Below are 17,076 nucleotides of genomic sequence, written 5' to 3'. Positions count from 1 at the left end.
GTGCGGCTGCAGAGTGTCCAGGTGAAGGAAGAGTCCCCTCCCCTGGGCTTCTCTCGGTCACTAGCATGTGCACACACAGTCACGCCCCAGGAGACACTCACAGCCATGCTCCCCCAGACATGAACAAACCCCCTCTGCCATCCAGGCAGACACCTGGCAGCCTGATCCCAAGACCAATTTCCAGTGACTGTGGTTTTAAATGATGTGCCAGAAGCCAGCAGCAAACAAACAGCCCCCCAGAGGGGCTCAGCCTTGGCCACTGAGCCTTCCAAACACAGGAACTGCTACAGGACGAGGGTGTGGAACATGCACCTTGGAGAGTGGGGAGCAGGGGAGGATAGAAAGGAGAGAGAGAGCCGTCCCCCAAACACAGCAAACTAGAAGCCCACTAAACTCTAAGACTATCGTCCTAGCTACACGGAACTACTGGGGAGAAACGAAGTTCAACAGGGAACAGAGGAGCTATTCTAAAAAACGTCAGGCTAAGCTACTTCAAATGCCAATGAAAAGAGACATACTTGCATTTAAATATGGTAATAGGGCTGTTGAAGGGGGAAAAAGAAAGATCCAGGTGAAATAAATGTACACGGCAATGACCCCTGCCGAGACCGAGGAAGGGACTCCCCCACCGAGTCCTCTCCCCATTTCTTCCAGGCAGAGTCTAGATTTCTGAAGATGTGGGTGCCTGCGGAAAGTGCTGAAGGAAAATAAGGAAGAAGTCAAGTTATTTCTCCCCGTCCCGAATGTTTATACCAGGGGACCCTGAGGGAGGAGGCAGCGGCAGGCGGGGGTCAGAAGGGAGGTGTTTATTCTTTCGCGCTGTCTCACCTTGCACTCGAAACAGGTTTCGTTGGAAGCATGAAAAGGTGGTGGTGGGAAGAGAGAGGGGACAGAACTGGGGGAGGGGAGTTTAGTGAATTAAAAAGAATTTTAACAAAAGGTCTATTTTCTGGAGTTGAGTGCATTTTGGACAAAAAAGTCCGAGAGAGAGAGGGAAGGGGGAAAAAAAAAACCTTATCCAAGAAAGGAAACGCATTATCCTTAATCTCAGATAAAGGCTCAGACACTGCTACGGGCTGGAATTTAATCTCAACCATCAAAACGGGGCTAAGCGGGGTGACAGGCGTGAGAAGAGGGGGTGGGGGAGTAAGGGAGGAGAGCCATCCGGCGTGCCCAGGACAGGGGAGGCAGCCCTCACAGCACCGCTCCAGAGATACCGGGCATCTGAGACAGTAGGCTCCCCCCACAGCCCCTGCCCCAGCCTGGCCTCCTTGGGCATCTCCAGCGGGGAGGAGACGGCGATGTACCAGCGTCCTGTATATCGGGCTATCGTCCTGGCCCACCTGCCTAGCGCCCTGCCATCCCCCTCCTGTCCTGTTAGGCTATCCAGCCTCACTGGTCACCCCAAATTTGTTCTCCAAATGACCTGGCAGATAAACTCTTGATGGTATTTCCAAGGCCAGTGGGCTCTCGGTGGTGGCGGGGCTTCTAGGGGATGCATGAGCACAGATCCAGGAAAGGGGTGAGTGTGTATGTGGGGGTGCACTGGGGCTGCCCCAGCGAGGGGCTGTCACAGGCCTAAAGCTGTCCCGATGGAGCCCAGCCTGCCTCCAGGACAGCAGGAGGGACCTGAGGACCAGGAGCTCCCAGCGCTGGACCTGGAAGAGCTGGAAGAGCAGGGAGGTCCTGTTCTCAGCACCTCTCCCCAGGCCCTCGGGAGCCAGGGATCACCTGGGACAGGCTCTCTTTCGGGAAACCTCTCCTATTTTTATTTTTGAAGGGAGGGGGGTCCAGGCAGCCAAGGAGAGAACTGCCCTTGGCAGGGTATTCAAGGGAAGACCTGGGGGAATTAGGCAGGTCTGGCAGGGCTCAGGGCTTCTCGCTGGGGCTGAGGCCCACGCCAGCAGTGGCTGAGCCCTTGGTCCATGAGTGCCCGTGGCCGCCCTAGCTCCCTCCACTGCCCAGATGACCAGCCCCACTCTGCAGCTGGGAACATGGAGAGGGGGCTCCTCCTCAACACAGCCTGTCTGGCCAACGCATGAAGAGGGCAATTAGGCTTCTCCCTATGAGGCAGGTTAGCCCAACAGCCAAGTGCATGGACACGGAGCCTGTCTGGGTTCAAAGCCTGGCTTGGCCACTTACACCATGTGACTGTAGGCAAGCTGCTTCTTAACCTTTCTGTGCCTTGACGTCCCCATTTGTAAAAGAGATGCTGACAGTCGTCAGGGATTAATGTACGCAAAATGTCCGCCAGGAAGGATGCTTAAATGAGTGTCAGCTGTCACTTTGTTGAGGCCATCAGGTCTCTGTCCAGCCATCAGCCTTGCCTTCAAGACAGGACTCTCCTCCATGCAGGGCTACTCCACTTTCTCTGCGGTGGGCCGCATGGTCAGAGGGTCGTACGCACACAAGAGCCCTGAATCCCTACTGGTAACAGTGGTCTGTAATCCTCTGTAACGTCCCAACTTCATGATGTCTTTTCAGTGGGGCTACATTTCCATACCCGATTTAGAACATGTGTTCTGTTCATCTCGATAACAACTGGGCCAAGCTGAGTGGCGTGGCCCTAGGTGCCTAATACCTCCCACTTCTTAGTAGTAAATCAGGCAGAAAGGAGAAAAATGTTTTGCTAGTAGGAACCTCAGGGCCTGAGAGCTAGCGGCTGCCTAGCTGGGAACTTCCGTCTTAGGAAGGTGGTACCCTGCTTCTCCTAGGGAACCTCGCAGTCCAGAAGAGGATGCCTGGGGAGGGCAGAATGTAGCACTGATGGTGGAATTCCAGGCCCGGGCAGGTGCCACACCTCACAGGAGCTGTCATTCAGGCCCAAAGATCCAATCTCTCCAGTCTGGAGCACCTCTGCCCCACCAGGGGGATAACAGAAGGATCACGGGACTTGTCATGGAAGTCCAGTCGCCGGCCCCAGCTGCCCCTGCCTTGCTGTGCAACTTGGGGAAGGCGTTTCACTTCTCTGGGCCCCGAGTAACCAACTCCTGTCTCCTGCAAGGAGGTCAGGCCAGACGACCTCTGAAGTCCCTTCCCCTCTGAGCCTGCATGAGACTGTCTTCCTGGTATCAAGACAGTGACAAACTTAAGTCCCTTTGTCACTGGAAAGCAGTGCCTCTGGGGTTGGCACTATCACACCTCTGGGGTCAGTAACTCATCTAAGTGAAAGCTGTCACCATCCCACCGACAGTGAATGAGACGTTTCTCTGGCCTTTGTGGAGTTGTGAGACTTCACTACAGATCAGAAGTCAAAGGCACTTTTGGTTTTTTTGAGAATTATATGACACCAAATCTACTCCTTTTCTGCTTCTGTGGCACTTACCGGTTTCAGTCTCACCTAAACAGTTATTTTCACGTGTACATCTTATTCCTCTTGCTGGGTGGCAAATTCTTCTAGGGCGGGGACTGAGGACCCACTGTGGACCTAGCCCAGAGTCTGCCCTGCAGACGAGCCTCATGGAGCATCAGCTGACGATGGTCAGGATACCCTGAGGTGGTGGGTGAGAGCCAGGGCTGGGAGGTACGGCTCTGGGGAAGCTGCAGCTGAAAGGCAGCGCTGCCCGCGTGTTTAGCTGTCTCTACTCCCGTGACCCTCCACCCCAGGGACCACACACTCAAATGCCCACAGAAACAGACCAGGAGCATCGTTAACCTAGGAGGAGGCACCAGGCTCTGGCCAACAAGAGCACCTGCTCTAATGGACCGATTCCCCACTCCTGGCTGCTCCCTGGACCACCCGGGGAACTTTCACAAATGCTTGAGGCCTGGGTCCCAGCCCTAGAGATTCTGATTTCTCTGGTCTGGGGTGCAGCCTGGATGGGGGATCTTTAAACACTCCCTCGGTGATCCCAGTGCGCAGCCAAGGGTGAGAAACTTTGTTTGAAAGGCTTTCAAAAATTTAGAAAAGTTAGATCGCAGCACACATCTGCACAGTCTATCACTCCGCCACCCACTTGGAAGGAAACACCCTCCTGAGAATGCAGTGGTCAATCTGATTCTTGTGACCGTCCTTCACAGCAGGGGGTCTCTACCCTGGCTGAGGGAGCTTTAACAACACACAAAGGATCAGGTGGGGCCCGCGACTCCACATTTTAAAGACCTTCCAGGTGATTCTGATGCACCGGAGAGGCACAGAATCATCGATTTAGAGGAAGCCTTGGGGTGTCCGTGGTTTTTAGTGAACGCTGAAGGGTCCTGCTGTCCTGTCTGCTGCGGGGTTCTAGGTCACCCGCCTCCTCCTTTGCATCCTCTCTCCTTCCTGGTAGGAGAAGATGCGGCCTGGGAGTGAATCGCCTGGGACAGGGTTCTGGCTTGGTCACTAATTAGTTCTGTGACCCTGGATGAGTGAATTCTGAGTTTCCTTATGCTTCCAATAGGGCTGTGATTTTTGAGGGGAATCTTATAAAACACTCACATTGTGCATTAGGATCCCAAATGTCCATTAGGAAAGACAGTTTTCCCTAGTTGTGCTTGCTTAAAGCACTCTCCGCCCCCTTTCCAGGCACGCCCTGCAGCTCCCCCACCAGCAATTTCTATGGATGGTTCAGTCTTGGCTTAAACCCAACATCGCTTTACTGAATCAAACACTAAAACATCAGCATCCTAAAGAAGAAATTATCACCCAGAATGTAGGAAACATGTCCTAGAAAAGTTCAGCAATGCCACCATCTGTCATTCTGGCTGGCCTAGGACCCTCTGCACCTCCTAGGCAGGACTGCCTGGTGGGACAGGGCTAGTTCTCTTAAGGGCAACCCATAGCTTTGTCGCCTGTGCAGAGAAACAGAGTGGAGGCTGCAAGCGGGTGAGGAGGGGAAAGTTGGATGACGCACTTCTGGAGCGGGAGGACCCGGGGGTGCAGATCAGAACAGAAGGCCTGAAGAGCAGGGGCGATGGGGAACCAAAGGGCACAGTGACATGCTCTGACTGTGAAATTCTGCTGCGAAGGAAGCTGGTATATGTTCATTTGGAAAAACAAAAAACAAACCCCACTTTGAGTTCCTGGCATTCAAAATAGGAGTCTGATCACCATTTCAGGAGCAAACCTGACATTCTCTGAGGACACTCACGGTGTCATTCCCACGGAGACGCCGGACAGAGGCGAGGGCTGCGACCTGCTGCTGGGGCAGGGCTGCTGGAGAGAGTGTGGGCTGGAAAGACTCACCCTCTGCTGGGAAAATGAGTCACTTGGGACCTGGCTAATGTCCCCTGGAGAGGGAGGCAGAGAGGCCAGAGAGAAGGCCAGGCCGCTCGCTTGGAGAAGGGGTGGGGAAGGGGCTGCAGTTCGGACCTGGTCCCCCATCTCCCCGCTTACCTAAGGAAGATGAGAGGCTCCGGGGTCAACAGCCCCAAGGGTGTTGGCACCCACAGCGGTGGAACAGCACAAAAACTGCCCTACGTCACTTTTAAATCAATTGCTATTTAGCTTAATTAAAAAAAAAGTAAGTAACTCTAGATGCTTCAGTGGGGAGAAAGGCAAGATACAACGGCCACGTGGAACCTCTGTGAGGTTTATAGTTTGGTTGTCAGAGAGCCTCCGTTTGGATAAAAGGGGTTGTGGACGCATGAGGAGAGAAGTCAGGGAGCTGCCTTTAGAAACGACAAGCGAGTTCCCAGAAGATGCGGGCGCAGAGCCAGGGCGCCGGGCCAGAAGCGGAGGCTGTGCGCACTTGCCTGTAGATTCTTCCAACTCAGGTGCGTAGGGAGCAAAAGAAAGCGCCTGCCATCACCGAGCCCTGAGCCCCACAAGAGGGGTGCGGCCACGCCTACCCCCGCTTTGCCTCTTCTGACCACCTCCTTGGCGACTGCTTCTGCAGCCCGGGAATGGGCTTTGGTCCCAACCCGGCCTGACTCCCAGCTCAGAGTGTGGAATCGAGGGCGGGAGGCGTGCAGAGTTGCCTGGCCTTAGGCGCTGCGTGCTGGGCTCCTGGGCTCTTTTGGGAGGTGGGAAGCAGAGGGCTCTCCCTGGGGTCCCTCGCCGGGCATCCTTCTCCAGGGGCCTTCCTACCTTGCGACAGACAGTCAGGGGCCTTGGTCCCCTCGCTCACCTAGAACTTCCGCAGAGACCTACGTCGGAGCCCTTCTAATTCCAGACCAGTTCTCACTCCTCATCTGCTCAACACTCACTCACTGAGCACCTGCTCCATGACAGGCACCGTTCTAAGAAGCACTGCGGACATCGCGGTGAGCTAAACACACACATTCCCTGCCTCAGAGCTTCCAGCCACTAGCCCCTGGTGGGAAAGGGGGCTCCATCTGTGGGACCAGGCTGCACACAAACCAGCGCCCTGGGAAGGAGGGGAAACTGGCTAGTGAGAAGCAGGACCTCGGGCTGAAGGGGAGCTGTGGCTCACCCGGCCAGGGAGAAGGGGGCCCTGCCTCGGACCCACTGAGCTTGTAGCTGGGCCTCTAAGTGTGCGCTTTAGGGTCTTCTCATAGCTGAGCTCAAGGCCTGGCTGTGGCTACAGCACATCCTGCTTGGAGAGGGTCAGAAGACTCAGTCCTATGGGACGGTGGAGTGCTTCCAGTGGCCATTCCAACAAATTCTTTCCTCCAAGACCCAGGAAACAAAAGCAAAGGGAATGGAGGTATTCCCATGGCTATGATCTTGACCTCGCCCTCAAAGGGCTCCCCAACTCCATTCAATTCACCAAGCTAGGCCCTGGCACACGTGACCAAGACAGAGATCCCTCAATATTCTTTTCAGTTAGGACCCATCAAGTTGGGGCAAATCCTTGCCTGAGCCCTAGAGAGTTCCAGCTTTGCTCATCCTTTGTCCGACCACCTGGGGCCTTGGGGACAAGGCAAGGTTTCTCTGCAGTGCTGGCCAGAAGACCAGCATCAGGACTGGCTGACACATTACAAGTGCCTGCACTGGCTCCTGGCCCTCAGAGGGCACTTTGTTCGGCATCACTGTCCTTCTAGCAAGGGCGAGAATGGCCACAGGGAGTTCCCTGCGAAGCCATCCTTGCTGCTCTGTGCCAGCAGTCTGTGGTCCTGGATAACCCAGGGACACCTATGTGCCCACAGAACAAACATGAGCCTGTCCGAGCCAAGACCAAGACCTTCAAAGGGAAGGCACTTCAGACCGCAGTTTCTAAGGGGACATAGCAAACTATTTTGAGAGTTTCTCCTTCCCTCCTGCACCTCTTTTCCCTGCTCACTCATAAAACGGCAGTTTCTGCTTTTGAGCAGGAGGAGCTCTCTCTCCTCTCCCCGGACCCCCGACTCTCTTGTACCTGTCCGTTCCTCCTCCACCCATCCACCCTTTGCACATTCAACACAGAGTTATCAGTACATGCTGCATCACAGCCCTGCCCAAGATGCCGGGCGCACAGTGGTCCACCAGCAGCGAGACACGCCCCTGCCTTCTAAGGCGCGTGTTGGGAACATACCACTCTCCCACCGACCACCAGTGGGTGTCAGGACAAACCACTGCTCTGACTGTAGGTCTTTCTAGAGCTCACTGTGCAGATGGCTTTTCACACTTCTCCCTGCTCTCAAAATTTCAGATGTCCAACTGGCACTTAAAGAGTCAACATCTGGCATCCTCATAGTCTCTCTCTTGCTGAGCTGTTTAACTCTTGGGCCTTCCCACTCTGTCTGCTTCCCCCCGCTTCATCCTTTATTGGCCTTTGAGAGGGCTCTGGCCAATTCCAAACACCAGCCCCATAGCACCGACCTCTGAGGACCAGGACAGCAAATGCCGAAGTCTTGAGCACAACAAGACTTGCTGAAAGGCCCCAGGCTCCCACCTTGGTCCCATCACTAGCTCAGTGAGTAAATGAACATCTGCGATCTCAAGTTCCCTTCCCCGAAAACGCAGACTCCATCACTTTTTGACTTCTGATAGGCTCTCTTAGGTGTTGAATTGGGCACTGATTGGTGGACCATGGGGTGGTCAGGGGGTCGTAGGGTTGACCCTGGTGGGGGGGGGCGGTGGGAGGCACTCTAGGGGCTCAAGGTAGCTATTTACCAACCAGTACAGAAATAATGAAAAATTTTCACAGCCATCAGACCCTGCCACTGTACTCCATCCTGAGGTGAAAAGGTGAAGGGTGGAACCTTCTCTGTGCCTTCGTTTCCTTACCTTTTACAATAGATGAGATGATGGGAAAATGATGGGAAAACCATTACACTGGTGATGGTAACAGCCAAGAAGCCATCTTTCCACACCATCGTCTCGGTGAGCCCTCTTGGCACCCCACCGGGAAGACGTTACTAGCCCCATTTAACAGGTGAAGGACTCGAGGTCCAGAAAGGTTAAAGGAAACAGTGCACGATGTGCTAAAAGCCAGGTGGCAAAAAGCCCACCTCCCACACCCACTGGCTGTGCAACCCAAGACAGGGTACGTACATCCACTCCCCTCCCACCCCGTAAGCGCGGTTAACGACCTCCTTGTAGGGCTGCAGTGAAACTCAATGAGATCGCAGCACCGGAGCCCCGTTATCTGGCACTGGGGAAGCTCTCGGTAAGTGGAATCGTAATTTTTATTTCTATTTTTATTATTATTGCCCAAGGTAATAAAAGTAGCGTAGGCTTCCTATTCAAAAATCCTATTAATTCACATGACATTTCACATCCAAAGGGCTTTAATAGATAACATTTATAATTTGCTTGTGAGCGATAAGGGTCCATTTTATCTGAAGCGCAAGTTTTAACTTGGGTGGGTCATGTGACAGCAGGAGGCGAGGGGCTCGCAGGGGCTCAGGGAAGGCCTGGGATGTGGTGAGCACGGTGGTGGACGTGGATCCTGGAACCCTGCCCTTGGACTTGTCCAGCTCCTCTCAGCTTCTCCGGAAGGGCCCAGCCTCTGGGGATCCTTCCATCCGAGTGGACTCCTGCTCTCTCTCTGTTCCAACATGCGCCTTATCAGGCAGGGGCATGTCTCGCTGGTGGACCACTGTGTCCCCGGCATCTAGGGCAGGGTTGCGAAGCACTAGGTGCTGATAACTCTGTGTTCCAGCATCCCTGGTACACAAAGCGTCTGCCTGTGATTCCCTGGGTCTGCAAAGAGGTGGCATCAGCTTCCCAAGGTCAAAATCTGTGGTCTAGCTGTCCCGGCCCAGGTTATGAGACAGTGTCTGCCCAGATGGGGCCACAGAATCAGCGGAGGCAGGACTGCATGGGAGGGAAGACACATAATGCTTTCAAGCCATTACACCTGTTGGTCCCCTGATGTGGAATAGTCTTCCTTCCTCGGTTGCCTGGTAAACTTCTATTTGAACTTCAAAACCCAATTCACATGGTGCCCTTTCCTGAAAGCTTTCCAGGCAAAATCAGTGACTCCCCTTGCCTCTCGCTCACAATGCACACCAGTCAGACCACCTAGGGAAACATTAGCCACTTGCAGGAGGCCTCCAGGCTCTGACCTCCTTGCTTCCTTGCTCTGGATCACATCCTGGTGCCAGAGAGGACCTAGCCTGCGGCAGGTCCTGACAGTACTTTCCAGCGCACCACCGAGAATGCACTCTCGTGCTCCTCCCTACCCCCCACAACTGACGGCCCAGGGAGCACAGGCGGTGCATTGGTTGGGGTCTCCCAGGGACAGGGGAGCCAAGCTGATCTGGACTTGGGGAGAATGTCTCTGGGTGGGACTCTGCTCTCTTTTCAGCCTCGGGAGGAGGAGGGAATGGGGGCCCCCTTGGCCTTCTGGTTTGTCCTGGGCTGTCCTGGAGGCAGGAGCTGCCTAACCCTCAGGCCTGGCGCTGCTGTCTGCCTATAATCTCACACTCTCTAATTTGTTGTTGTTTTGTTTCTTAAGCTGCGGCCTTTTACTTGCTTTTGCTGATAGAAATGAGAAGTGAAGGGCTTGAGAGAGGTGATTATGTCCCTGCTGGCTGGCTTACTAGGGACTTTGGGAGCCAAGTGGTATGCAAGAAGGAGTGACGGGGGATGAGGATGGCACTGCTAGGGGAGACAGGGTCTGTGGGCTCCGTCCTCGGGCTTTGGAGAACGAGGTGTGAAGCTGCGGCCACAGCCTCCCTCACTGCTGCGGGTGAAGGACCCCCCTGGGCTACTCCCCTTCCCCAGAGTGCTAGGTCCTGCCTGGTCCAGTGACCCTCTCAACAAACTTTACGGAAGGGGACAGGACAAGGATCCACAGCCCCATTGGACAGATAGGAAAACTGAGGCCCAGAGGTGGCCTCACTCTCCTGGCAAGCTGTGGGGTGAGAACTCAGTCTCCTGACTTCCCGCCTGAGAACGGGGGCTCCGGCTTCAGCACCCCAGAGTCACATTTCCCTTTATTCACAGAGAGGAGCTTCAAGAGGCAAGGGAACCTGATCAAAAGTGAAATCCGCAATGCCTGTCGATTCAGATCTCGTCAATTCACTTCCGCAAACAGTTAGCACATGCCTGTTAGGCACCAAGCTCCGCTTTCATCTGGGAACAGCGTCAGCTCCCGATTCTCCTCGAGAAGGGAGGGGCGTGGCAGCCGGGCCCATCCACAGCTCGGGCCAGGATCTGGGTGCTCCGTTGAAATTTACTTCTCCATTTTCTTCTAAAGCCAGCAGGTACACTGCCCTCACTAAGCTTGCCTTTAATATTCAAATGAGGGGATAAACCCTAGGTACCCAGAGGGCCAGGTGGCCACAGGAGGAGCTGCCTTGTGTTTAAAATCTGCCTGTGGATCCAATCTGTGAGGGAGTAACCCCTAGAGATGAAGCTCAGGGCTGGACGGATGTGCAGGTTAGGGGGCTGGGGGTGCAGCAGATGCGTGCGGGCTGCCACGTCAGGAGGGGCTCCCCTTCACAGGGGAGTGTTGCAGCCTACAGTGCTGAAACATGTCGCTGTGGGCGCCGGGGTCCATGGTTATGTCTTGGCAATTCAAGATGGGCTCCCCCACCAGCGAGGAACCAGCCATCGCTCACTGGGTGGGCTCCGTTCTGGTTCCCAGCGGGAAGCACCGAGCCAGGCAGCACTGGCAGAACCTGAGGACCTACCACGTCAAGGGTCCACCAGGCTTCCCGGTGGGGGCACTTCTGGGACAGGGGGTGAGGAAACAGCCCCTCACAAACTTAAGCAGGAGGAAAGGCCTGAGATTAAACTGACATCCCAGTGAGGGCTCATCTCAAACCACTGGTTCTACGATTCCACCACAGTGACCCCGGAATCATGTCCCCTGACAAAGTCACAGAAGGCTGGGTGTGGGGTGACTTACTCCTTTCCCTCTGAGAACTGCTCCTGGTGGGGTTGCAAGGGCAGGTCTCCCGAGTAGGGGCTGGAAGGACCCCAGAGTCGCTCCCCGCAGAGGCCCTGGTTACCCACGCAGGCGGGGTCGGGGCCTTTGGTGGGCAGCTATCAGCAACTCTGAGTACTTTCCAAATGTTGTAAACTTGGCACAACTGACAGGTTGGGCATGAGCTGGCTCAGGAAGCAGCCCCTTCCCCAGGGCCAAGGCTGCTTTCCCCAGGCATCCGGTTTAAGGCAAACCCCTTCCCCTCCCAAGAATTCAGGCTCTCTTCATTCTGCTTTCCACACTCAAGCTGCAGCCCTCAGGCTAAGATGGACCACTGAGCCTTGGTCTCTGCTCAAAGGCTAGACAAGCTGACCGAAGCGTGCACTGCAGCAGCCCCAACCGGAGACAGGCTAGCAGCTTCTCCTCCAGAGGGAACAGGGTACCTCCGAGCTACAGCACCTCTCCTCAGGCCACACCCCCTCCCTCCCTGTGGAACAAAACGGATCAAAAACCAACCAGCACCCTAGAACCATCCACCCTTAGACTGGAATACGGAAGGCAAAGTATGTGCTACGTGGGCCTGAGTCCCGGATCCAGCAACTGCGCGGGCATCGCAGATCAACCACAGCCCCCTTTCTGCTGAGTTAAGACTTGGCCTCAAGATCCTTCTCAAGCCAGAGCTCCAGGAAGCCAGTCCTCATCAGTCCACATCAGCACCTGAGAGGAAGCCTGTTTTCCATCGTCGAGGAGGTAGAAGCACAAACTGGCACTTCTAGGACCAGAGTCCCAGGGTCTGCGATTGGGACCTGTACTGCCCATTCCCACACGATCGTCCCAGGAGGGAGGTGTGAGCACTGAGCCTGGGATGCTAGCCTGACTCTCCTGGCTGCCCCGAGGGCCCCATGTCTGTAGCTAAGACTGTGGCTCAGAGACTTTTTGGTGACTGGGGCTACATTAACCCTGCTGCCCCCCAAGGACCACCAGCCACCCCGAGGCAGGGGGAGAAGAATGGAGTCCAGAGAAGGTGAGGCAGAGAGGAGGCGGGGGAGCAGAAAGAAGGGAGTATCCTTTTGAACTCCCTCTCAGTTTCCTCACTGGCCTCCTTACCTCTTTAAACCCCTTCTGACTCACTCTGGAACTCTGACTACATCACACCTCTAACTCAAATCCTCTATGGGCTTTTCGTATGCTCTGAGGATCAAATGTGAATTCTGGAACCTGACTCACAAGGCCTGCCAGGACTCAGCCCCACCTCCCTCTCTAGCCTCGTCTCCACTGCAAACCCCCCAACCCCACTCTGCCCCAGTACACTGAACTGCGGTTAATCCCTGGGCCCTGCACTGCGTCCTTGCTCAGGTTTGTGGCAGAGACTACTGTGTTCCCTAGAAGCTATTTCACTCTTCTTAATACCAGAATCCTGTTTTCAGCTGGCACATAGTTACCTGGAATAAAGACATTTCTGAGGTTCCCTTGCAGCTAAAACTGGCCACGTGAATAAGGTCTGGCCAGTGGGGTCTAAGTGGAATATCATGTGTGACTTCTGAGAAGTGTTTATTAAAGGGAAGAGGTGGTGGGGGGTAGGGCATAGCTCAGTGGTGGAGTGCACACTTAGCATGCACAAGGTCCTGGATTCAACCCCCAGTACCCCCATTAAAAAAAACCTAATTACCCCCTCCCCACAAAAAACCTAAAACCGACCAACCAAACAAACAAACATACAAACAAACAAGAAGAGGTGTGTTCTTCTGGGATGATTATGTAATGGCTGGAGCCTGAGCAGCCTTCTTAGACTATGAGTTAGTCTTACGTCTAAGAGGATAGAACATGAAAAGAAACCTGGATCTCTAATACTGTGGAGCCACATCCAGGCTTTGTTCACACTAGAGAGAAACACAAATGCTTATTTTGTTTAGGCCATTGTTATTTTGTGTTTTCTTACATTTGTGCTTTCTTTCTTTCTTAAAACTACTCAGTTCAGTGTCCAAGCATGTCACTTCTCTGCCTGCACTATACTTCCTTCTCTTCTTTTACCCAACTGATTTCATTTAACTTTGCAAGACCCAGTTCTGGTGTCCCTATAGGCAGGACTGGCAGCCTGTCTTTGTCCCCTCATAGCAGACAGACATTCCCCTTCTCCAACTAAGCACCTGTCCCCTGATGCTCAATGGGTCTGAGTATTGGTTCACTCTTCCTCGGCTGGACCATGAGCATCTTGAAGGAGTGAGTCTATATGCACATCCAGGTGTCTGGTGCCTAATTCAGTGCCTGAGGATCAGCAAATGGGGAGGGAGGGAAGAGGAGGGGGTGAGGCAAGAAGTCCCAGCAACTCTCTGGGGATCAATATCATTTCTTTTACTGGTCAGCAGATCCTCCAGCAGGCAGCTTCACTGGGGGTGAAGAGGAAGAGAAAACCGCTCTGGGGAGTGACAGAGTAAGAACACCAATGCCCACTATTTCTAAAACTTCCAACTGTATAGCGTTTACCAATTTACAAGGCATGTCCATATATACACATTATCCTACTTAATTCTAACAACCTAACTCACTGGGCACTGTCATAATCCCAAGGGCTCAGAGGGCTGTCACTTGCTCAAGGTTACATGGCTGTCATGCAACCCAGCAGGACCTGGAAATCAGATCTTCTAGCCTCGCGTCCAGCAACACAGGTGCTTCTTCCAGCCTGCACTGCACAGGGGCGTTAGGAAAGCAAGCCACGTGCAAACCACACATAGGCTGGTGCACCCAGCACATGCACGGGCTCACACCCACACCTGGCATGCAGATGCGAGGGGCTCCAGATGTTCCAGTGGCATTTTCACTAGAGGGCGGGGTGATGTCAGAGGAAGAGGTCGGGGGGCGGACCATGCAGCCACTGCATGCAAACGCTCTGTCATCGCTCAAGGACAGGGCCACCTCGAGCAAGTGCAGGGAGTGCAAGGAAGCAGCGAGGGCTGGGGACAGGCGGCAGCCAGGGGGAGTGCGCATGCTTGCAGAAACCGCGCCAGGCTGTCACTGGTACCAGTTACTTAGTGCATTCACCTCCCCTGGAGAGAGAACAGGACACTGTCAGGCTGAGAGACGGCAGCACACAGCATGTCCGTGGTAAACAATTTATTTTTCTACCTCAGTTGCTTACAGGGGTAAAAATAAAACGTCACGAGGTAGAAGCACAGATGAGCTATTCACAGAGACGAAGAAAACGCACAACGGCTGAACCATCTGGGAGGCAAGCATACGAGGACAAGTTCACCAAAGCGAAGCAATTCATAGCAGAACAAAATAAAGAAGGAAAAAAGCCATGCAGATTTATAAAGAAACAAAAAACAGCACTTGTGAAAAGGCCCGTGGGAAAATAAAAGGAAACTAACCAATGATTGCAGCAAGCATCTTTAATGAGATGAGCCAAACCACACATGCTGGGTCTGAAGGACACTGACATTCAAACGGATGGATCTGCTCACATCAAATGCATCCAACGGAAGCACACGGGGCACTTCTCACAAACCATGAGCGTGAACAAGGGGTGACCCTTGAGGGCCCAACTGAGCTGTACTTCATTAATCTAAGACAGCAGGGAAGTGGAGGATCAGGGTCATGGGATAAGACAGCCCTTCTAGGGGTGACCATCAGAAGTGCTGACCTGATCAGGACAGACCCTCTGTGTTCGTCCCCTCCTACCTCGGTGGGCCAAGAGGCCCTTGATGCCAGCAGGGAATGCAAGACCAGTGAGCAGGGAGGTGAGGGCAGAGATGCTGGGGAAAGAGGGGCCTGGCGTGGCAGCCTCAGCACCTACAGGGCCTGAGCTGTGGCAGCACCTAGGTGACCCCACTGGCCCTTTCTGAAGACAGGTGTGTTATCATTATGGCAACAGTCACTGAGGGACTGGCCCCAGAAGACAAAGACAACCAGTTAATGCTTATACCATTTTTCTTCCGGATACATCTTCCACATCAGTACTTACAGAACAGTCTGTGTGTTATGTGTGTGTTTACTTCTGGGACCATCCACCATGGAACACAGGTGCTCCAAGTCACACAGCTCCACCCGCCGTGGGCACCAGCACTTTGAAAGCTCGCCCACAAAAGGCCCCAACAAGCCTATTTGGTAATTATTTAAAATAATTTGATGGCGTCTTCCTAGATTCCCTCGAGGAGGCTCTACACAGTTTGTGAGACGTTTCCCTCTGGTCCCGTTACATTCTAGAGGGGTGGTGAGTGGCCAAGGTGGGGGGTGTTCACAGTGCATACAAGAAGCAAAGTGGGAAGGGACTAGAGAACAAAATTATTAAAAACAAAACAAAACAAAACTGAATGAAGCAATGAGGACATGAGTCTTTTCCAAGAATTGAAAAATGAGCAAAAGAGCACTCGTTCAAACAGGCAGCCAGGACAGTGTCAGTGGGCACTGACAGCTGGGGTGGCCCCGGCCAGGACTGGGTCCACTCTCTAGCAATGGTAGCAAACCCCAATTTGGAACGCCTCTCTTTAAGAGCTAGTTGATAAAAATTATGTCTTGTGAAATCGGCAAATAGTCTGCAAAGCGAAATAAGAACAGAAATTAACAGATTAAACCAAAATGAGAGTCCAGAGGAGGGAGAAAGAGAGGGAACGGGGGAGAGCACTGATCAGGATCACAGTAACTCCAGCGCACACACCGACCTGAGGGCTGGGACGGGGCGCACGCAGCGGACACGTGGGCTTGGGAAGGGGCCACGTCCACAGCGGCTGGTTGTCCCTCAGTCTTTCTGGAAGAGAACTACTTCCTACTCTGATAATTACCCGAAAGTGTCCAGCCTTCTTACTCAGACATCTCATTTATTTTCATAGACGCCTAAAGGTGGGCAGAGGCAGGCGTTGCTTAATACCCACCGTGCGGCCCAGGAAGGGTGACTGCAACCCCAGGTCACACAGGTAAAACAGGGACACAGGTACCCTGCAGATGTGATACCCGATGGCCATTCACAGGAAGGATGAAGAGGAGGCACCTTCCTGCAGGGGCCCCAGGACACACGGTGTGGTGAAGACACAGGAGCGAGACCTCGGCAGCCTCCAGGACTGGGGTCCTGCTTCACTACCTCGCATCACCCCACAGGTGATGGATTCAGGAAGGGCTGTGATGGGATTCAGGATGTACCCACAACACTAGAGAGACTAGGCAGTGGGATGTGGATGAAGTGTGCACCACCGAGGACATGGAAAAAAAAGACCACAAAGAAAAAACACTGGAACAGTTTGGTGGTGACGAGACAGCTGCGCTGATGTCAGTGACTCACGGGGTCTCGGGAGCAGGGGGAGGGGTCAGCAGTGTCCTGACAGGGTTGAGGAGAGGGCAGAGTTGGGAGTCACCCCTCTGCACCCCGGCCCGAAGGGCACATCTACTGAAGGCATTCTTTACTGGCATGAGGCAAGAGACATAGGTCAGGATGTTTCAAAGCTTCCCTGACCCAGCCCTGCCCCTGCGGCCAAGGCTCCAGGAGGGGTCAAGCTTGGTTCCTGATGGGAGCCTTGTATGGAAAACCACAGGGGCCTACCTATGCTCTGTGGTCTAGAACCCTCGGCTGCTGGAAGGGCCCCGACAGCAGAGAGAGCCACCTCTCCACAGGAGGCCACTCTTCCAGGGTCCGGCTTGGAAACCAGCCTGGCCCCTGCGGGAGGGGTGAGGGCGGTGAAGGCCAGTGACTGCCTACCCCTGCCGCGCCCAGGGCCACTCCACACCCTGACCCTCCCTGAGAGCAGGTGGCCTTACTCTTGTGGCCACTGATGGCCCCATTGTGGCCACTGGTGAGAAGAAACCAGAGGCTTCCAGGGTGTGTGTCGGATGGATCAGAACGGGGAGTTTGATGGCTAAGAGGAAACGGAACAGCCAAGTTCCATGGGCCAGGCAGCCTCTGTCTGGA

At 54.1% G+C, this 17,076-nt stretch overlaps 1 protein-coding gene across 8 annotated transcripts in view; it reads right to left on the bottom strand.

Annotated features, from left to right (window-relative positions):
- The window catches only part of MSI2 (musashi RNA binding protein 2), a 376,222-nt gene that overhangs the window by 27,606 nt on the left and 331,540 nt on the right, over positions 1-17,076 (bottom strand). For 2 of the 8 annotated variants that reach the window (XM_072940167.1, XM_072940166.1), the window contains one exon: positions 14,277-15,712. The exons of the other annotated variants lie outside the window; for them this stretch is intronic. In XM_072940167.1, the coding sequence (XP_072796268.1) occupies positions 15,672-15,712 (41 nt within the window). In that variant the 3' untranslated portion in view covers positions 14,277-15,671. Of the gene's footprint in view, positions 1-14,276; positions 15,713-17,076 lie in introns of those variants that run through there. 8 annotated transcript variants of the gene reach the window in all.

The sequence above is a fragment of the Vicugna pacos genome, chromosome 16 (assembly GCF_048564905.1).
Source record: "Vicugna pacos chromosome 16, VicPac4, whole genome shotgun sequence".
Lineage (NCBI taxonomy): Eukaryota > Metazoa > Chordata > Mammalia > Artiodactyla > Camelidae > Vicugna > Vicugna pacos.
This window is presented reverse-complemented; position numbering and strand designations above follow the sequence as displayed.